This window comes from Thunnus maccoyii, chromosome 16, assembly GCF_910596095.1.
Source record: "Thunnus maccoyii chromosome 16, fThuMac1.1, whole genome shotgun sequence".
In the NCBI taxonomy this organism is placed as follows: Eukaryota; Metazoa; Chordata; class Actinopteri; order Scombriformes; family Scombridae; genus Thunnus; species Thunnus maccoyii.
This window is the reverse complement of record NC_056548.1, coordinates 8,718,450-8,739,223: the sequence shown is the minus strand read 5'-3', so window position 1 is coordinate 8,739,223 and position 20,774 is coordinate 8,718,450. Positions and strand designations below refer to the sequence as shown.

General features: G+C 39.0%; 3 protein-coding genes across 23 annotated transcripts in view; 1 reads left to right on the top strand and 2 right to left on the bottom strand.

Moving 5' to 3' along the window:
- LOC121914073 (otoferlin-like) overlaps positions 1 to 6,958 on the bottom strand; it is a 25,554-nt gene extending 18,596 nt beyond the window's left edge. For 3 of the 6 annotated variants that reach the window (XM_042437076.1, XM_042437072.1, XM_042437071.1), the window contains exons 1-10: positions 6,871 to 6,958; positions 4,994 to 5,170; positions 2,870 to 2,961; positions 1,657 to 1,727; positions 1,228 to 1,339; positions 961 to 1,015; positions 632 to 763; positions 445 to 507; positions 264 to 348; positions 7 to 166 (exon numbers count right to left, since the gene is read on the bottom strand). In XM_042437076.1, coding sequence (XP_042293010.1) covers positions 7 to 166; positions 264 to 348; positions 445 to 507; positions 632 to 763; positions 961 to 1,015; positions 1,228 to 1,339; positions 1,657 to 1,702 — 653 coding nt within the window. In that variant the 5' untranslated portion in view covers positions 1,703 to 1,727; positions 2,870 to 2,961; positions 4,994 to 5,170; positions 6,871 to 6,958. Of the gene's footprint in view, positions 1 to 6; positions 167 to 263; positions 349 to 444; positions 508 to 631; positions 764 to 960; positions 1,016 to 1,227; positions 1,340 to 1,656; positions 1,728 to 2,869; positions 2,979 to 4,476; positions 4,639 to 4,993; positions 5,171 to 6,870 lie in introns of those variants that run through there. The other 3 variants (XM_042437074.1, XM_042437075.1, XM_042437073.1) reach the window with 3 other exon arrangements.
- LOC121914093 (ensconsin-like) lies at positions 6,535 to 16,213 on the top strand. Of its 16 annotated transcripts, none has more exons than XM_042437139.1 (19): positions 6,538 to 6,806; positions 6,913 to 6,961; positions 8,271 to 9,048; positions 10,073 to 10,117; positions 10,354 to 10,633; positions 11,358 to 11,462; positions 11,655 to 11,729; positions 11,853 to 12,016; positions 12,141 to 12,240; positions 12,404 to 12,520; positions 12,735 to 12,910; positions 13,033 to 13,169; positions 13,274 to 13,512; positions 13,616 to 13,793; positions 13,885 to 14,053; positions 14,244 to 14,348; positions 14,489 to 14,539; positions 14,685 to 14,913; positions 15,323 to 16,213. In XM_042437139.1, exons 5-19 carry the CDS (start codon positions 10,510 to 10,512, stop codon positions 15,331 to 15,333), a joined length of 1,980 nt encoding a protein of 659 aa, XP_042293073.1. In that variant the 5' UTR covers positions 6,538 to 6,806; positions 6,913 to 6,961; positions 8,271 to 9,048; positions 10,073 to 10,117; positions 10,354 to 10,509; the 3' UTR covers positions 15,334 to 16,213. The 16 variants fall into 16 exon arrangements, with proteins under 16 accessions (XP_042293078.1, XP_042293073.1, XP_042293072.1 ...); XM_042437138.1 differs by having other exon boundaries at positions 8,271 to 9,063; XM_042437134.1 differs by having other exon boundaries at positions 8,271 to 9,111.
- LOC121914101 (vacuolar protein 8-like) lies at positions 16,062 to 20,774 on the bottom strand. The gene is made up of 13 exons (XM_042437160.1): positions 20,525 to 20,774; positions 20,106 to 20,225; positions 19,293 to 19,412; positions 18,968 to 19,087; positions 18,400 to 18,519; positions 18,041 to 18,249; positions 17,906 to 17,951; positions 17,688 to 17,821; positions 17,408 to 17,539; positions 17,165 to 17,279; positions 16,848 to 16,982; positions 16,622 to 16,747; positions 16,062 to 16,510 (listed from the first exon to the last, which is right to left on the bottom strand). Exons 1-13 carry the CDS (start codon positions 20,712 to 20,714, stop codon positions 16,377 to 16,379), a joined length of 1,701 nt encoding a protein of 566 aa, XP_042293094.1. The 5' UTR covers positions 20,715 to 20,774; the 3' UTR covers positions 16,062 to 16,376.

Here is a 20,774-nt window from a genome sequence, read left to right as displayed (position 1 = left end):
ATTTACCCCTCTATGTCATCTTCATCGGAGTCATTGGCCTTGTGTGGAGTTTTTATAGTGTCTCCTTTGGCCACAACTGCAATATCACATTTGATATAGCCTTTGCACCCTGCTGTGATATCATCAGGGTCAGACAGCAAAGCCCATTTGTGGTAAAACTGATGTTCTGCAAGAGAAAAGAGAAAACAAATTCGCCAAACACTTAAATATCTCTTGTCAATATACATTCAAAATGAGATGACTGATTTTCCTTTATCCTTTACCTGCCTGGCCGTAGATTGTGCCAACGTCCAATTTAAAAGTTCCAACCAGTGTTCCACTGCGCAGAAGATTTTTGGAGTGGATTACCTAAGGGTGGGTTCAAGGAGATATTATGACCTTGCAACAAACTAGGAATAATATGAATTGGCATTATATTAAACTATTGTAAATTAAACAACTTACAGACAACTTCAGGATTTTGTCAAACATAACATCTGGAGGCACGTGGAAGTCGAACACAAAATACTGGAAAAGAAAAATGAAAGTTAGGATTACAAAACATGCTGTTTGTGATGATATTGTGGGTATCTTCCTTCTATATAGTTACATATGAATATATACATACAATATGTTGTCATGACTGACTCACTTCATTGTAGTATGGGCAGTTGGTTGACTCCTTCATGGAGGTGTACTTTTTATCTTCTCCAATCTCTACGCAGACCATTGGATCCATGTTCAGACCCACCAGCTGTCTGGCTTCAATCACTGTCACACTGACCTGAAATTAATAGATCAAGTAATTGACAGAGTGACTTGCTAATTAATTGATTAATAACATACCAACGGCATCACATCTAAGACTAAAATCTGGGATCAACCTTCCTTTGTAAGTACAATGACATTTATAATGTTCTACAGTATAAACTGGAATGATGAATCTAAAGGACTGAGTCAATAATCTTAAAATTCTCTTACTTGATAATCTACTGGTCTTCCAGAACTGGGCTCCATCTTTATGTCTGGTTTTGATCTACATAATAATGAGATCGGGGATCAGTGACAAACAACAGAATTTATGTGGTTCCTGGGTTTAGTCAGTGACAACAACATTTGACACCTACAGCACAGACGAACGCACAAGAAGGTATTTATCTACATAAGAGTCATGACCCAGATACAAGCGCAACAATAACAATAAAACAGTTTAAAAGGTAGCCACATGCACAACAATATCATGCTTGCCTCTTGTTTGATACATTGGTAGTGACAGCTGTGACTGAGGCCAGTGAGATAGTGTCAGGATCTTGGCCTCCTCCCATAAACAGGTTCTCTGTCTCCAGAATAGCTGGCTCATCTGGAGATCATGTGAAAGATACACAATAAGGACAACTTGTAGTAAAATTGAAATACTTAAATATGTCCTAAAAAGCTAATATGCCATTTATAGGTCAAGAAGAAGTCATCTTGATATGGTAAAGTCAAGTAACTGCTGCACTTGTATGTTTCAGGGTGAGAGTAAATGTAGAGAATGCATGACAACGTTTCTAGCACTTTAGTTTGGCATGGTGAGTTGAAATGGGATACCAGCCGGCATGAGTTTGTAATGTCACCCAGCATTTCCCAAAGAAGTCTTTGACCTAATCCTCTGTCAACCATCTTTGCTACTGATACCTCCGTTCCTGTCCTCCTTGTGTCCACGGTGCTTACTGCGCTTCATGCTTCAAAACAGTTCTTTGTGTGCTCTGTGAAAGAAATTTATAATGATTTAGTATTTCATAGACAACAGGTCTGCACTTTTATGAGGATATTACTGATATGATATGATATGATATGATATGATATGATATGATATGATATGATATGATATGATATGATATATGATTTCTGAGATTTATGAGTTCTGCAGCCACAATCTTACTGCTTTTGCGTGAACAGCCACAAAACCTCTTGCTGAAAAACTGGACTTTACTGTATAGTCATCAGACTAAACCAAGACACACTACTCCAGTGTCTTACAAGACAGAAGGAGGCCAACGACTAATTGCTCTCAAGAAACGCCTAAAAGCAATTGGAGAATTGTCTAAATTATTCAGAGAATTTTAAACATTAAATGCATGTCAACAGAAATCAAAACGTAACTTAAAAAACATACATTTTTTTTAAGAGTGTCATGATCAGTTTATAACTTAAAGTTCTGCCTGTATGCCATCATTTTAGAGGGTTGTCTGTGTGCTACCACACCCTGGTTTAGCCTTCAAAAGGGGTTTTCAATTATTCAAATCAGCTGACCTTAATACATCAATTAAAGAGGATACATTTCACATGCATGAAAAATAATAGGCAGTAATTCATCTGCAAATTGACTTTTCCCCAGGGGCATTTTGTAAATTTAAAATGTCAAAACATGACAGGTATACAGACTATTTCCAAGATTGGCCTTTTAAATTGTATGTTTATTTGAGATAAATTCCTTCATGGACAGCTGCCACCTTTTTCTCTAAATGTTCTGTTACTTCTTTTAAATATTTTCTAACATTTTCAGAGCTGTGTATAATACTTGAAAACAGAAAACAACCAAACAAGTGGAATTCGTCCAAACTACGCACCATATATGTAGAACACTAACAAAGCTTAAATCTTACTGAAAGCCAAGAGTTTGGAAAAACAATGAAACACCAATATGAGCAGCATGTTACACCGAAAAGACATCACAGTACTCATGAAGTTTAGAATATTCAAAATACATGCAATGTATCGTCACAAAGTGCTTCCTCAAAGTAGGCGGCAAAACATTGAAGCCTAAATGACAAAGCTGTGCTTGTCACATCTGAGCTTTGCTTAACATGATGTTACTGAGGAATTAAAATAATCTGTTGGTACATACCATACAAGAAAACAATGCTCTTGTCTCCTTCCTCCAGGTAGCTCCAGGAGGTTTCCTGTAAGGGAAATAGCCCCTGAACTTCTTTTTTGTCTCTGAAATGGAAGCAACACTACATAAACATTTTAGACATTTACACAGCAGTAAGAATAAGGCTACAAAGTTAAGATGCACAGAAAAGAATTGGGTTTGTCCAAGTCTGAAGTTGGGCAGGAGTGATGTGATACACCAATGAATAGTGCATGAGTGTTGAACCCGAGACTGGTAACTATAACTAGGGACCGCTGAGAGACGTCACTGTGAGCAGAGTCTGCCAATCCACATAGGCTGCGAAAACAACAAATTATATGTTATAACTTTTTTTTTTTTGCTTAAATCCTAAATCATCTTTTAGGATGGTCTGTGAAAAGCCAACCAGCAACTTTTACATACAGGCTGTCAAATTAATGAATTTGTTATTTTGTTTGTGATTCTGCATAATAGATCTCAAAAAGGGTCACCCTAATGAAAGTAATGTAAATTCAGAAAGTACAAGAGGTAGCATTTTGTGCATTTCAGAAGCATCAAAGTAGCTTGAATGCCACAAAGTGTAGAGAAAGACAAGTTACAGTAAAGTCTCTGTTGTACTCAAAAATTGTTTGGAACATTACATCCATTTGTAATGTATAATTTGTTATATCAAAACCATATCTAAACAGGAAAAGCGTCATGAGGCTAATCAATATATTGCCATGTCACCAGTGATAGAAGTAAACAAAATGTCAGTCCAGCCTAGTTGGAAGAATGCTCCCTTTTAATCTTTAATAGGATACTGCTGCACACTGGGTCTTAGGACAGACACACTGTCTTTTGTCATGGAATCACCAAATGGCATCAAGTCTTACTTGCAACACCTTGTTTTTCAAATTAATTCACATTTTGAGCCTTAAGGTTTTAAAAAAAAAATGACCTCACTGAGTCACGCAAGTGCTGTTAATAAAATAGTACATAAAGCTTTTCACTTGAATAAATATGGTTCAATTAAGAAAGACATAGTGTGCTGTGTTTCCCAGAAGTGTTAAAGGCACTGATTATGTTACATTATTTTGCTGAGTTGAGTTGCTGAGTTAAGGCATGCTTTAGCAACTTCTATTCAATGCAACTCCTATTGAATGCTGAAGTACAACTCATCATCTCATCAATTACACATACAACCTGTCTGTAAGCCATACGTCAAAGTCTAAAGTTGCTGGTGTCCGATTAAACAAGGTTCTCAATTATTTAAGCGCTCCAGTCAGTGTTGCATGTGGCATCCTCATTATGCGGAGGTATCACCGTTCACAACAAAATAAATAGATTTTGCATGGAGGGAATATCAGGAAAACATGTTATCATTATTATCACATATAATAAAAAATCTTTATATGGTGTTTTACCCACTTAAGGAAATGATAGTGTACCACATGGAAGGATACATATATAAACTAATATTTAAAATATTTAATTCAAACAAAACATCATGATTAACTTTATGCAGCTGTTTCCCTGGTGTCTTTATGTTGAACTAAAACGGATGCGTCCTTTTCCTATTTGCTAAGCTGCAGGTGTGTGATACTCTCAGTGACACCAACCTGGCCGCTCTGTTGAGGGATTCTGCCCTTAATTACATGATTCAGTATCAGCTAAGAGGGGTTGAAGAGACGTCCTAGTTCCTCCAGGATGGCCTGTAACCATTTCAGCAATCGTGCACAGTTACTAGTCGCCCCTGTAGTCTAATATACGAACCTCATTCTCTGATGGGTGTTGTCATCAAATACAACTTTAAACACTCTGACACTGACATCAGCCACCAAACCAATAATTTTTTTCTGGTTAAACTCTGGTGAAGAGAAAAAAAGTGTTTAACTTGATTAAAAAGTAATTATGGACTATTCTTGTTTGCATCAGATAGGCTGACTCTTAATGGAAGGGAACAGTCTCTGGTGCAAGAAAATTTAATATCTGTACAATAAAAAAGTTGTATTGTATGTATTTTGGATGAATATTTAGGTAACACTAATGAATATGCATGAGCAAGCAACCAAGACCTTAAACTGACACCTTTGACAATGTCGTCTAGGGTGAACCACAGAATGACTTGATACCAACCGTGCAATCTTATCCCATGTAGGTCTTGTGTCCACAGCCCTTTTTTGGCTGCTGGTTGTAGACTGGCTATCGCCATCTTGTTTGTGCTTCAGTGACTTTGTGGGCACACCACCTGACCATGGTGTAGTGTATCCTTATGACACATTTCAGACTCAGGGAGTTTGGCAAGCTTCATCACTGAAACACAGCCAGATGGCATTGTTATTGTTGGTGTCAAGGGAGGGGGGGCATTGTACTAGCCAGCCAGCACGTAGGGCCCAGGTAGATCTGACCTCAGGTGACTCCAAGGAACTTAATTAACAACTCAGAATCTGGATAATTGGTTTATTTGTTCTATGGTTTGAAAAGTCAGCTATGTTAACACACCTGTGCATCCTATACGGACAGACAAAAGGTCCAGCCAATTTGTGGCTACTTTTTCATTGAGCTAGATCTACTCCTTGACCCACTACCACCATGATGAACATGGTTAGGCCAGATTCCAGCAATCATAGCCAAAACACAGTCTGTCTAGATTAGAGGTTTTCAAAGTCTGACATTGTGGGCACCCGTGTAGACAAAATTGAGACAACTACTGCCTGTTTCTGGTTTTTGTTTTTGTTTTACCTTTATTTGTATTTTGGCAAATTGACACCATTAAAAGCAGTGGTGAAAGAAGTTTTCAGATCCTTTACTTGAGTAAAAGTACCAATACAGCAATGTAAAAATACTCTATTACAAGTAAAAGTCCTGCATGAAAAATCAAAAGTACATAAGTATAAGCAGCAAAATGTACTTAAAGTATTGAAGTAATAGTGAGTAAAGAAATAATGATTTTTCCCTCTAAACTTCTCGCATGGTTTCATTTCAATAAATGTTCAAATGATCCAATATTTCACCAAAAATCAAAAGATCAGAGAAACAGTCCAAAAACTGAAAACAGATTTGTGTATCAGAACTTTGTTTTTTCTTCTTTCCTCTCCCGTTAATCATCTCACAACCCCTCAGATTTATCTGGTGACCCTTTGGAGAGGCCTGACCCCTAGGTTACCCTAGGTTGTGACCTGCCACAGTATCGCCTTATAATTAGTCTCTGTACTAAATTACTGAACCATTAATCATTCATACATACCTCATCAGTCACAGATTAATGAGTGATTAATCCTTAATGAAGCTTTCAGAGAGAGTTTATTCTGTAGTTTTTACGCTTTTTGTTTAAGGAGAAAAAAACATTTACAATCACACTATATAATGGTCCTACGTTTCATAAAACATGAGAACAAAATGATTTCAATTAATTATATTAAATGTGAAGAATGCAGCAATTTTAAATATGGATCAAACACTCTACAGAAATGGATATCAGCTGCACAAAAATGTTTTTAAAAAGTTGAAATTTTTGTATATTCTGGGTTACATTAGAAGAAGTCATAAAATCTGGGAGTTAAAAGAAAAGTGTTCAGGGTGTTTTTACAGCTCTCAAATGTATAAATGGGTCAAATTTGACCCTGAACAGTAAATAATGTGAATACTTCTTCCACCACTGATTGCATTGTGACCACACAGCACTGACTGGGATTGGAAGCACCACCTGGTGGCCAATTGGTGGTATCGCCTTCTGGGGCTGTAGGAGTGGGAACAATGGTGGTAGGAGGTTGGTTTTAGCAAAGTAATGCACACTATGTGCGGGTAGATACCGAATAAAATCCAAGCCCAGCTAGTTCTACAGCCAGCTAAAATGGTAAGACAGCCAGTATGCTAAAGGTGGCACTAGCTAGCCGTTGCCTCTAGTTATATATTTATAATGGCATAAATTTGCCTCAAACTTTGCAAGGTAGGTTATGTCATTAATAGAAAACTTATCTCTTATACGAGTTGTCCTGTTTTAAGTTTATTACCTGGTTAAAATGATGCCCACTTTGCTGATATTTTCTGTTTAGGCATCACACTGATTTCAGTATGACAGACGACAAACGTTTGCCCAAAAAGGTGAGTCAAGGGTTAAAGGACAGGTTCACAATTTTTCAAGTCTGTCATAAAACAACAGTCAGGTGTCCATATGAACACTGAAAGAGGTTTTCCTCACTGTTATCATTCCTCCTGTTCAAACTGGCTAGTAAAAGATCCTCTTTAAATGTGCTTTCAGTGTAAGTGATGGGGGGCCAAAATCCACTGTGTGTCCACACAGTGGATTTTGTGTAAAAAAAATACATTTAAAAGTTTATCTGAAGCTTATATGAGGCTTCAGCAGTCTGAGTTAGTCATGTCAAGTGGATATCTGCCACATTTACAGTCTTTTAAGCATCAAATTCCCTCTTTGTGTTTCCTCTGACAGTGTTTCCTTGTTTAGCTGCAGTGAAAGTAAAGCAACAAAAAGAGGAACTTTGGCACTAAAAAGACTGTGACATTGAAAGATATCTCCTTGATTTGACTAATTTGGACAGCTGAAGCTTCACATTAGCTTCATATAAACTTTTAAATACATTTTGCACGGTAGGAGGACTGTGGATTTTGGCCCTCATCACTTACATTATAAGTGCATTATGAGGGATCTTCTAATGGTCAGTATGAACAGGAGAATGATTACAGCAAGAAAAACCTATTTCAATGTTCAATTGGACACGTGACTGTTGTTTTAAGACGGACTTGAAAAATTGTGAACCCGGTCCTATAGTGGCATCCTTTTCCAAATGTAAACCTGTCTGAAAGTAAGACAGAGAACAGTGGAGGGAGAGTGATCTTTTTTTTTTTAACAGTGACTTAAGAAAAGACAAGGCAGGCGTTTGGATTTTCTCTCTATTTTTTTAAATTTGATTGGAAATAATAAAGTCAGCATGTGAGAGCACAATATCCATGTCTAAAATGTGGTTTAATAAAATGTCACACTCTGTCCATGTGGCTTATGCTTTTTGATAATATTGGAAGGTTGCCAGTACTTCAGCCACAAATAATGGATTTTTTTTGCCTGGCAGAAATTTTTTTTAGATGTTTTCATCAGTACATTAAGTCACTTTAACAACAGTTCAGTACTTTTGGAAAATAAAAGCATCTACCTACTTGAGCTGAATTACTAAAAGTAAATTTGCAAGTCTCTATATTCTTGATTGTAGATTATAATCGTGTTTAAACACCAGGAAACTGATCAGCATAGATGTAAAATATGATCAACTAGGTCTAATGTTAAATATATATACAATAGAATCCAAATCACAATTTATTGATTGTGTCATAATAGAAATAGGTATCTTAGCTGTTAAAGATGTTGTCAGGTGGTGAAATATTTAAATTTTCATTGCAGCCAAACAGGGAACAAGCTGATGGTAAAATGCCACATGCTGATGCAGGAGGACCAGTAACTGGGGTGCCAGCTATCACAGGGGCACATCACCCTACTGGAGGCTGAACTGGTCCTGCAGAAGCAGTTTAGTCATGTAGTGAACTCAAGAGCGGCCAGGATGCTCCAGATAAGTTTACTTTAAGTTTACTTGTTGTTTTTTGTGTGTGTCAGATTTTCTTTTTCCTCCTAGTCTTACTACATTACTTTTTGAAGCTCCTGCTTCTGGTTTAGGGCATTTGCTTTCACATGTTGACTTTGTCCCACCTTATATGTCTAATGACCTTCTTGTGGTTTTTTGACTTTCTGCAGAGCTGAGTAAGGAGGTGAGGAGCCTGCAGAGCACCATCCTGGTTCTCCAGCAGCAGCTTAGGGAGGCTCGTCGGCAGCTGGCACGTTGCTCTGAAGCCGTCTCTGCAACCCTGGGCCACACAGAACCTGCACACAACACAGGGTTTTAGGAAAAGGGGGGGTGACGAATCGGCCAGGCAACACAAGATCTATTCATAGGAAAGCAACAGGCCCCTCTGGGGAAGATTGTAAGCTGCGACACAGACGAACATTATGTGCCGTCCTCTGTTGGCGCAGAAAGAAAACTCTCAAACTCTAATCACTCTGAGGGTTTCAACCAGCTTAGTCAGGCCGTGAAGCATATGAGACGGTCGACTGGAGACCTCCCTCACACACTGTTCAACAGGCACAAACTCAACAGGACTGCAGACTCACGCTGTGCCCACAACAGGTTGAATATTACAATGTAGGGTTCTTTTGAACATAACCATTACTTCAATGATGCACTTTACAGGTAAAAGAATTTAATGAGCATGAATGTAGGGCAGCACCTAATGATTATTTTTATTTTCTCAAAAAAGTCAGAAAATGGCAAAAAAAAAATGCCCATCAAATCTTATAACCAAAGATATTGCATTTGCAATCATACAAGACAAAGAAAAGCAGCACATCAACACAAATGAGAAGTTGGATCCTGTGAATGATGAGCACTTGTGCTTGAAACTGACAAAAACAATTAATTGATTATCAAATCGGAGTTGATTTATTTTCTGTCAATTGTCTAATCAATTAATCAACTGATTGTTTCAGTTCTACATAAGTGAACTTCCAGTGACAAGAAAAGTGTTCAAAAAAGTATATGAATACGTATTTGAAAGTTGTCAGTTTTGATGCTATTATGTTTCCAAACGTAATTGATTTTTACTTTAGAAAAGAGTGAGGTATACATAAACTAAAAATGTATTCTTATGACTGAACACTTTATGTTAAAAAGGTAATTGTATCATATCAACTATTTTGGCTATTTTAGTTAAAATAGAGCAATGAGTGCACTGTGTTTGACATCAGATCAGACAATTTTTAATTAATCACTACATGAAGCAACAAGAAAAGAGGATTGGATTTTTGAATTGCCTTAATTTGATGCGGCCTTTTGCACAGTTTGATCTCAAAAACTAACTCTTAAAGTAAATGTGGATCAAGTACATAATGGGCAAGGCTGACCTTTTTAGCTTCAGCTTGAAAGAAAGGCCTCCATCTAGTGGTCATATCATTTCATTCAACAAGGGAGAATCAAGGGTTAAAAAAAAAAAAAAAATCCCATTTTTGCCACATCCATTGAGGCCACTGACTGCATCAGAGCGAGTTAATGTCCGAGCAATGCATGTCACTGAGTGTTATACCACTGTTGTCATGGTAATTATTCATGAAGACAGGCTTTCAGCTTTGCTTCCATTTTTTTTTTCTGTCTCCAGGAAACACTGCATCCCTTTGGCCGCTTCCATCTAGCTTGCAGAATGGTGGGGGAATTAAAGTGACACAGCTATATTATATGAAAGTAAAGTAGAGCAGCTCACAAGGGTCAGAGCCTTTTTATAGACAAGACTCATGGAGGATGAGACTCTGCCCAGCCCTTCATAACCTTAAAGGAGCAGATTCCCACTGTGGATAACCTTGTCTTAATTGGTTTCCAATCCACTGGACAGGGGTATAACTGGATGCTTTGTTTTCCTGTTTTTCCCTTTATTGGTTTCAGAGGCACAGATGGACAAGCAGCTGATGCAGAAGGCAGTTCCCTGCTCAGCGCACTCTGAAAGCGAGGACCCGAAGGCATCTTGAAATAGAAATTCAAAGGAGGAGGAGGAAAAGAAAAAGGAGGAGGGGTGGAGGGGTTTTGAGCCAGAGCATTGGTATGCCAGGTTCAATACCTAGCATGGCTGTGCAGAAGAAACAGAGTGTTATCCCTCCATCGCAGGGACCACTTTCTAAACACGCCATCGAGAGCCAAAGGAAGGGGAATGGATTTGAAAGAACAGGTTAGTAGCTTTTATATGCTTTTGTTGTAAATGTTTTGTTTAGTATCTGTTCAAAACAAGCCATTACTTGAAGCCGAGCCAGAACCACTGTGGATCACAAATACAGGATCATCTGATCATATCGATGACGCATGAATACAATATATAGATTGTACATTCCCGTTAAGAAATAATCATTTTGTAACTGAGCACGCCTACCATAAACATGAGTAAATGGGGTGGGATCTGTGGACACAGATTACATAATATACATATAAAAAATTCAGCATCCTGATATTGTTTAACCCTAAAGGAATACATTCATGTGGTTTTTTTATCCTGTGTACATCTCGTCTTGTGCGGTGCCTCTGTGTCTTGACCTTTTTCATTGCTTATTTCAGTCATTTCCATGAGGACTGGTCAGGTGCTAGCATGTTCTCTTCGACTTTTATATGCAGGCAGATTATAATGGCTCTTTCATTTGCAGCTGACCCTAAGGCCATCTCCGGTTATAATAGTCACTATTTGGGAGAGATTTTCTGGTTGGTTTGTTTTTGGTAGATATGTATCAGCAGCTTCACATCATCTGTTGTGCTAAAAGACACATTTAGAAGTAGAGTCTACATGATTACAAATAGAAGAAAATCCAAATAGAGGGGATACTAAGTGATATTTTCAAATCATGAAAAGAAAAAATATTGTTATTATCTTTTAATGTATGTTGATTTTTGTTCTTCACTTCCAGAGAATTTGGCTAATAGCAAACCAAATTCACAGGCAAAGAAAACAGCCTGTTCTGTCAACAAGTCTGCCCTAATCAGCAACACAGTGACTCCACGGGCCACTGCAGGTTTGACACAGTCACACTCACCTTTTTAATCAGGCAGCTATCATATCATATTATTAGGATATCAGATAATGTCCCAAAGCCTGTCTTCCTACATTTTGGTTTTACTGACTAACACAACTAATAGTATTAATTAGTCCATTATCATTCATGGCATCTAACCAGTGACTATTAAGTATTGTTCTGGCATTCTAGTGGTTAATGGACAAAATGTTGATGAGCGACTGAAAGCTGCTCGGGAAAGAAGAGAGGAGCAAAAGAAGTTACTTGGTACGTGAGCTCCAAAGGTGGCACAATTCAAGTGGCACTGTTAATGCATTGTCCTCAATTTCTAATAAGATTAACATACATAACTGATTCATCTATTTATACCGGTTCACTTATTTTCCTCAGCCTCTCGGGAACTGAGCAGGTTGGAGCGGGAGCAGCGTGCCAAGCGTTACTATGAACAACAACTGCAGGAGCGCAAGAATAAACTCTTGGAGCAGAGGCACAAAGAGGAGAGGAGGCGTGCTGCTGTTGAGGAGAAGCGCAAGCAGAGACTGAAAGAGGAGAAAGTGAGTTTTTTGATGGTTCCAAATCCAAAACCTTTTATTTTAAATGAGGCAGATGATTTCACAGCTCAGCCCCTGCGATCGGACTGAGTAACATCAACATTGAAGTTTGTTTCTCTGAATTAAGGAACGATATGAATCTGCAGTGCGCAGGACCTTGGAGAAGAGCATAAGAGCTCAGCAGAATCTGAGTCAAAACTCAAGAGGAAGGAAGCTCAACAAGAACGGTAAGCAGGAGTGAACGTGCTTTCTTTTTTGTCTGTCCAATAATCTATCCCATAACACCGATATCTGTTCTCTGTGTAACAAATGTTAACACAACAGTTCTTGCCGTGCCTTATCTTTGGTTTTTTGCTGCACTTAAAAACTTTATACCGATCAATACGCTAGTTCCACGTCGCTTACCATTGACAACATGGGAGAAGAACTTGGTCAGTCGCCTCCTTACCCCCACATGCTCTTATCTGGCCAGGAGCAAGAGTGCTGGTTGTCAGTCAGGAGAAGAAGGTACTCTCCTCCATAATAACAAAATGTACTTATTTGCTTTAACATCAAGGCAATGCTAATGGCTTTTGAAGAGACACAACAGTACAACAACTAACTTTTCCAGGCTCCAAATAATGCTGCTCATTTTCCTCTCTGTTTACACACTGTTTTCACACTTCCACCCTTTGCATATTTCTTCAATATCTCATGATTATGGCACTAAACACTGGCTCAGTTGTCCATGTTTGTCGCCGTGCAGTTTCATTTCACTCCATGAATACCACAACCACCACCACCACCACCACCACCACCCCTCACAAACCCCAGCACCACTCTGGTTCAGTGCACTCCAGGCCATCTTCCTCCCCCAGTCCCAACAAAAGCCAGCACAGAAGTATCAATCTGGCACAGGTAATTCTAGTAATTCTACTTTTCTGTAATGACTGTTGATACAAGCTACAATTCTAAACAATGGTTGCTTTTTTCAATCTTTACTATTTCAGTCAGATTTTTTTGTCTTCTTTTTGGTTTAGATCAAATCAGCAAGACAGCAAGATGCCAATAAGAAGAAATCAAACAGTAGCTCAAGTATTCGATCGACTACTGTCAAAAATAGCGTTAAACCATCTGCGGTTAAACAGAGCAGAACAGCATCGCCCTCACCAGATCGGTAGGTCAAATGTGTGTGTGTGACCAAAAATATCCACTGACATGACATGGTAACAGCAACATGAACAAAGTGGGACATCTTCTCTTTTTCGCCGGGCTTTAAAGGACTCCCCAAAGATCAATCAGCAGACATTCAACTCCACTGCAGCTCGAGCTCCCGTCAGTCCCTGAGGAAGATGTTGCTGTTTGCAGTTCTGCCCTCTCCCCTGGTAACTCGAGGCCTGTCAGGACTTCAGCTGAAGGTCGGCAAGAGAAAATGGAGACTGAAAATCCGCCAGAGGCTCCACATCCAAACCTGCCCGACAAAGGGACAGAGGCTGTAACCAGGACAGCAGGAGATGGAAGTAAGCCTTCACAAGAGAAATGCCTAAAATAAAAAGCGCAGTGTTTCAATTGTTATCAAATGTGTTCCAGATAAATACTGAGGTTGATAATATCTTATTTAAGGTCCTTCCAAGATGCCTCCTCGTCCAGCTCCACAGCCTCCTGAGGTCACGTGCAGGCCTTCAGCCGGTACCACAGACCCAGAGGCAGCCTCACGTCTCCTTGCTGAAAAGAGGAGAGAAGCCCGTCTCCAAAGGGAGAGAGAGGAGCAGGAGCGGCTGCAGAGAGAGGAGACGGAAAGGTAAGTACTTGCTGGACAGATACACTCCAGCAACGGGACGAATACTAAGAGAAAAGTATAAGACGGTTGTGACATTTTCCGATGCGTCCAGGCGGAGTCGTGAAGAACTGGAGCGCAAGAGGGCAGAGGAGCGAGCGCGACAGCAGGCCGAGGCTCAACAGCTGATAGAAGAAAAGAGGAGAAGGGAGGAAGAGGAGCAGAGAAAAGCTGAGGAAGAACGAGCTCAGGCCATGCGGGAAGCCGCCCTTCTGCAGAAACAGGTGGGCAGAGCAAACATTTCTTCTATCAGCAGTGCATGAAATAAACTGCACTTGAGGGCCTGCAGATTTCCTCATGGATGCTTTTGGGGATTCTTTTACTCGTATATATTTTTATTGGAAGATTAATATTCTGTTTCTGTGCTCATTCTGACATAATGTTGTTTATCTACTCCGTCTGCGACTAATGCAGCGAGAGGAGGAACAAGCCAAAGAGAGGGCAAAAGCAGAGCAGATGAAGCAAGAGCGAGAATTACAGGCACAGAAAGAGGAGGCAGAACGCCAAGTCAGAAAAAAGGTGACAAGTCTGTCTATACATTCGCTACTGTATATTCATCAAAATTTATATCAAATGCTCTGTCTTATTCAAGAGACTGAATATTTTTTTTACAAAGCCAACTATGACAGTGTTTTTATGAAAGCTGTATTTTTTTCCAGCGACTTGAGGAGATCATGCGGAGGACCAGAAGGACAGATTCTCCAGATACGGTGAGATTTACTGTTCAGTTTTTTTGAAGTACATTGCCCTCAGGGTGCTATGACGCACATCCACCATCAACTAATAACTAACCAGCTCCTCTTCTAAAAGCCACAGTCTGTCCCTGACTAAACTGGTTAATCCTTTGCAACACAGAAATCTGTACCAGCACGGATCTTGCCAAATGAAGCCAAACCAAAAGAAAACACAGAGCCTGTGCAGAACGGCACCATAGGAGATGCCATCAAGCTACCGGTGGGGTCTAGGCCCTCACAGTTGGGGCTGAACAATGAGGAGGACGTGGTACCTGTTGTGGCCTTCAAAGAACGCAGGTCTCTCAGGACTCTCACCGGGCTGGAAGAGATCCAGACCCACCAACGAGCAGGTGAGAAGCAACCGGTAGATCATGTGAAAACACTTTTTCCTCAGGGTGGGAAATTAACACCAACCACCGGCCAGATTTGTTCAACGTTTGGCTCTGGCTAGTGAGTATTTTAAGAGTGAGGTCCCTTATGGCATGATTGTCCGCAATTGGCTGTAAAAATGCACGGCAGCGTGTATAGACCACACAATTCATCTTGTGGGCTGTGCAGGCAGGGTGCCTGTCAAATCATATTACGGCTGATAAAGAACAGTAAGATGCTTGTGACTTTTGAAATCCAGTATTCAAGTTGGTGGATAAGAGAGAATCCTACCCTGATGATGCCTCTGTACAGCTCTTAATGAAAGATGACAAATGTTCTATTCATCTCTATTTAATATCTTCTTTTGTCTCTCTCTTGTGTATTCTTTAGAGGTCATCTGAGCACCTGCAGAGTGGGAAGACTTTCAAAGACTTTGATGGAGAGCTGTGATTTCTTTGAAACACAGGAATTACTGCAGCACAGCTATTTTGCTGCCCTTTGGCACCTTGACAGAGCATGTAAAACTACAGCCTTGCCTCTCAGGAGGATGTGAGCTTTTGGTCACTTTTCTGTGTGTAACCAGTGGCACAAATAATAATTAATTCAGTACAACACGTTTCTGAATGAATAATGACTATCCAAAACACAGTAGATTTAGACAGTGGTAATGGTAGTTCACTGGCAAATGCAATTTACTGGTTATGAAGAGTGTTGCCTCTGTAAACGTTAAAAGTACTAGGAATAGCCATTCTAACATTCACAACTTACTGTATGTCAGCCATATGCTTATCGCTTATTCCTGATATTTCCTGCTATTCAAGCACTTTTCCTTCCTCAGTTTTGTCACTGTGGAATTAGAATAGTTAAAGTGACTGTTTACGCTAAGAACACAAGAGTTTAGGTTGTAGGTGAAAGTTCACTTCCTCTCTCCATTCCTATCTTACCCTTTGATTTTGTGAAGTATAGCAATCACATATTTCAAAGCTGCTAAGGAACTTGATTTCCAAAGACTTTGCTTCAGTTTTTGTGTGTGTCATTTTAGAAAATATCTTGCACAAAGCATTTATTGCACTGCCAGTTGCTTTGTTTAATATTGCGCAAACACTTTACAAAGCAAAGTTTTGAGGTGTAGGGCTTAAATGATTTATTAAAATACAAAAATATAAAAACAAATGTATCCGATCATCGATATTTGATCTTTAAGTATTGCTTATTATCACTTGTTAACATGTTAAAGTTGAAATATATGCCATATTTGATTAAAGTTGATACTATGCCGTGTATTTGCCTTGTTTTTCAGTTAATTTGTTGACTGTAATTGACATAAAAACAATAAATTAAACTAAACACATTCAAACATGGTATAAAAATGCTGCTTGTCCATGCAGTATGAATGTAAACACTTCATACAGTCCACACTGTGCAACCCTCAGTACTGAGTGACTCAAGGGTTAAGCGAAGATGGAGAAATGGGCTGAATCATTAGCAGCAGCCGTCTGGTTTCCTCTGTCTGCGCATGCACCTTCCAGAGCTGGACCTCCAGCTCACTGTTAGCCAACAGAGCTGAAAACTCTCCATCTGCAGCAAAAAAAGCAGCACAGAGCAGGCAAAGAACTCCTGAATTACAATGGATGACTATATTACAGTACTTTCAGTTACTAAATGAGTAGGTGCACAACAAATACAAACCTTTCTTGAGGTTGAATATGGTAACTATGCCAAGATGCTGGAATTTAACATCTTTGTTCTTGAGAAATACCAACAGGTACTCAGACATGGTAATGTAGTGAGGTCTCAGCAACTGAGTGATTTCCCCTAATAGCATGAAAACAAAGAATATAACAATATTTAGTCATTAATGTGCAAACAAACTGATTATTGGATGTAACATTTAATTACGTCACATTTTACAAACCTGTCATTTCTAGTTTGCTGATGATGGCTGCACAGTTATATGACAACTGAAGATTGTGTGTTTGTGCAGAAAGCTTCACCAGTCTTGAAACTTGTTCTGATGTTACTGTTTCTGACAACTTAGACTTAAGTGGATCTAAAATAGTAAAAAAAAAAAAAAAAAAAACAATGGAAGTTATTAAGATGAAAGTCAAAGATATAGTTGATCATATTATGTAAAAGTCTATATTTGTTAGGTGATGTTTTTAAACATAATCCACAGAAAAAAATCATTAAAAACAGAAGACACAAATACTAATCCACATGCAGTTCATTCACCCCAGGTCATCAGATGATGTAAGCATGATGTCACATGCAGCAAAGTCTCATCTGACAGGGCGGGAGACACAAGCGCCCGGAGGAGTCCTGATAAACATTGACTCTCCATCACAGCCTAAGTAACAACATAGATAACATTGATGGGATTCAGCATGACTTCATCAGGCGTTTATCAGTCTCAGGCATAATGCACAAGTGGACATGTGACTGAACTGTCACAAAATCATGAACTGTAGCTTTTACCTGCTGACCCATGTAGGAGCTACTCAGGTTAGTGATGATCTTGGAGATGTGTGTGATGACAACAGAGCTGGACCTGTGATGATGAAGCAGCTGACCCATCACATCCAACAGTCCCTCATTCACTAAGATCTCCTGGAAGCAAAGCATGGAAATATGATCAATATCAGGATTTAAGAAGCATAGTTGTTTACCATACCCCTATTTCAAAGGAAAAACATGTCCCAAAATGTGAAAAAAGTCAAACATACAACAAATAGTTACAAAGTGTAGGAAATCGTACATTATTCGGTGGGTGTCCAGACAGTGCGGACAGTAGTGTTAGAGCTGACTCTGTCCATGCAGGAGTGGAAGTTTTCAGCAGTGTCTTCAGAGGCAACACACAGTCAAGCTCCATCTGCTGCTCCTGGATCAAACCTGCACATAAAAATGAAAAAAAAAACAGTATCTGCTTCCTGTATGGTGTGGCTTTATTGTTTCAATGTTTTTGATGGTAATTACCATTCTTTGATAGAGTTTGTAGGCATCTGCATGCTTGGGCTGAATTCTGAAAATTAAATTTAAAAAAAAAAATCATCAACAATATCATCCATTGGTGCTGATTTACCGCCAACCACCCACTAAAGTTGCAATCACCTTTTGCACAGAGGAAGACATGAGTGTCAAAAGAGACTTTAACAAATAATGGCCCCCAATGCTGAGGAACTTTGGGTGATGCTCCCTGACGGCAGCGATGTTGCACAGAGCGGTGCAGCTGTAAAACTGAACCTCTGAATCTGAGGACTGCAGCAGAAGAACCAGGACAGGAATAGCTCCTGCTTGACACAAGATCCTTGTTGACCAATCTAGAAAGATGAATTTAGGATGTTTCCATGTTATATTCACACAAATTTGAAATACCTTTAAGTTACCACTGAAAAGAAAATGAACAAAACTGTTCTTTGTTTAATGAAAAATATGTGAATAACGAAAACAAAGCAAGAAAATGATCCTACCTGACTGTGTGAGATATAACAGGGCCCAAGTTGCGTTCTGTTGCACCAGCGGATCGTAAGATTTTGCTAAAACCAACAGTGGAATGATTCCATCCACCATGATAGCATCTCTGTTTGATTCTGTGTGAAAAGAAAGAAAAGAAAAACTACACATCTGCTCTGCTAATCTATACTATAATATTATCTCACAGCGATACATATGGCAACATTCTGGGTAAGCAGAGGTATTCAAGGTTTTTGCCTCATCTATAAGTACCTAAAGTCATCTACTTTAATCTAATTACTTAAATCAGATGAATGCATGAATTGGACTTGAGTGCTGACAAAGCAGAGAGACATTTATTAAAATACATGGAACAACTCAAAGTGTATATATGTAGTAGTGTGCAGAATTACATATCTGCTTAGCAACACCATGAGTATCTAGTAGAATTAACATTATATTGTACAAATACAATGATTGCTATGTTTTCTATACATCCTCATTTCTGTTTCTTTTTTTTCTGTAAAGATTTCACTCTAATGCAAACCATTCAATGTCAAACTGGCGTCAGGTGTTTGTACAAACCTGAGGAGGCCAGCATGGCGACACATGCACAGGAGTGACACTGAGCGGTGGGATCACCAGACTGGAACAACTCCAATATGGGCACCAGTATCCCCATTTCAATCACCATCTCTTTACACACTGAAATCATATTTCATGAACAGTAATGATCTTTACATTAAAGCCACATAAACCAGGTGATTCCTAACGGAAGCTGTGATACTGCATTGATTTTACATCATCAATACATCAATCTTTAAGGGCACTTGTGAATAAATTGAAGAGGGGTTAATAATTATGAATGGACACATAATATTTTCAACACCTTGTGATTCTTAGCTCTTACCATTATTCTTTACTAATAGATTGACCAAGGAGAGAGAGATAGTCTTTTGCACATCCAGGTCAGATGAGAAAAGTAAAGCCATGACCGGCTCCATGAAGGCTTCTGGTAAGGGGGATGTCACTGTAACATACAATTAAAGAGAGCAAAAGACAACAAAATAAAGACAAAAAAGGTGTTATGGTGTAAAGAAGCAGAATGTTATGAGTCAGTGACATAGCCAAGAACGATATACAAGTTGGACTCAAATTAAATTAGCTGTCCGACTTCACTGACTAAAGCAAAAAATTAGAGAAGAACATTAAATATTTGACTGGTTTTAAATTACAGTCTTGATGGTGATAGCCTATCTGTATCTATTAACCTCATCGAAGAAAACAAAACAATCTGTCAACTGCCACCTTTATGTAAAATACAGTACGTGGTCATATATTTACATACAAAAGGACATAACTTGCCCTGTACTGAGCTTATCACTACAATGATCTGACAAAGGGAAAACTGAACTACAAGTAAGTTACCAAAGAGTTTCCTGAAGTTACTAATTTATCATAATAAAACATATTGAGAGATTCCTACATACATCTATTTATTTTTCATTTGTCTTGACACTGAAGCCGACACATGTTGAGCGTTATCTGCCAACCATGGAAAAAACGGTTGAATATTTGCATGATACTGGTCATACCCGTTGGAGGGCCTGTCTGCAGACAATGCAAACAGTAGTCACATTTCATGTGCCACTAATCTGTAAGTCATTACTATCATGCAGATTTATAAAAGAAACATAAAAATCTGTTTGTTTTCTGTACTCACGATGATGACTGAGATGTAAATAACACACGGCTGCAGTCATTTGTAGATCAGGGTTTTCTGAGGCTGCAAGTCTGTTCAGTGCTTGTAGACTCTCTTGATTGAGTAGTTGAGTTTCATGATCTAAGAGAATAAACAAATCAACAATGTGTAACTGATGAATATTCACAGACAATAGTTAGTTTGAAGACTTTTTTTGTTTTATTTTAAATACATGAATTGTGTAAATGTCAAGAAAGAGGATTTTCATCATATAACTGTATAAAATCATGAAACAGAATCATTTATGATCACAACATACTGTTGACGTGAGGTTGCACAATTGGGTAAACTTTGTGTCACAAATGAAAAAAGCCAGATAAAGTGTGTATACTGTAGGTGTTTCCCGTCTACAACAAAGAAAATGTACTGTATGTACCTACCATACATGAGGTGTATTGAGGTCATCTTCCGCAGAAAACTCCTGTCAGGTGTATTCCTCAGGCAGGTGCACTGACAAAGCTCTCCGAAAACGTCCCTTAATTTCTGCCCAAACTCTCTGCAGACTCTCCTCAAGTAAGCGGCAAAGTCTCTGAGCAATCGGGAGCAGTTCTTACAGAAGCCAGAAGCCATGACTGCATCTTGTGTAAGGACAGCACCTGCCTGTTTTTACACAAGCAGCACAAAGACGCG

Coding starts and splice junctions, on each gene's coding strand:
- LOC121914093 (XM_042437132.1), top strand. CDS start 10,510: ATGCCAGGTTCAATACCTAGCATGGCTGTGCAGAAGAAACAGAGTGTT. Junction 12,911..13,032: donor GAAGTATCAATCTGGCACAG/GTAATTCTAGTA, acceptor TTTTTGGTTTAG/ATCAAATCAGCAAGACAGCA. Junction 14,054..14,243: donor CCGCCCTTCTGCAGAAACAG/GTGGGCAGAGCA, acceptor CGACTAATGCAG/CGAGAGGAGGAACAAGCCAA.
- LOC121914101 (XM_042437160.1), bottom strand. CDS start 20,714: ATGGCTTCTGGCTTCTGTAAGAACTGCTCCCGATTGCTCAGAGACTTT. Junction 19,413..20,105: donor TTTACATCTCAGTCATCATC/GTGAGTACAGAA, acceptor TGTATGTTACAG/TGACATCCCCCTTACCAGAA. Junction 17,822..17,905: donor ACAAACTCTATCAAAGAATG/GTAATTACCATC, acceptor TTTTATGTGCAG/GTTTGATCCAGGAGCAGCAG.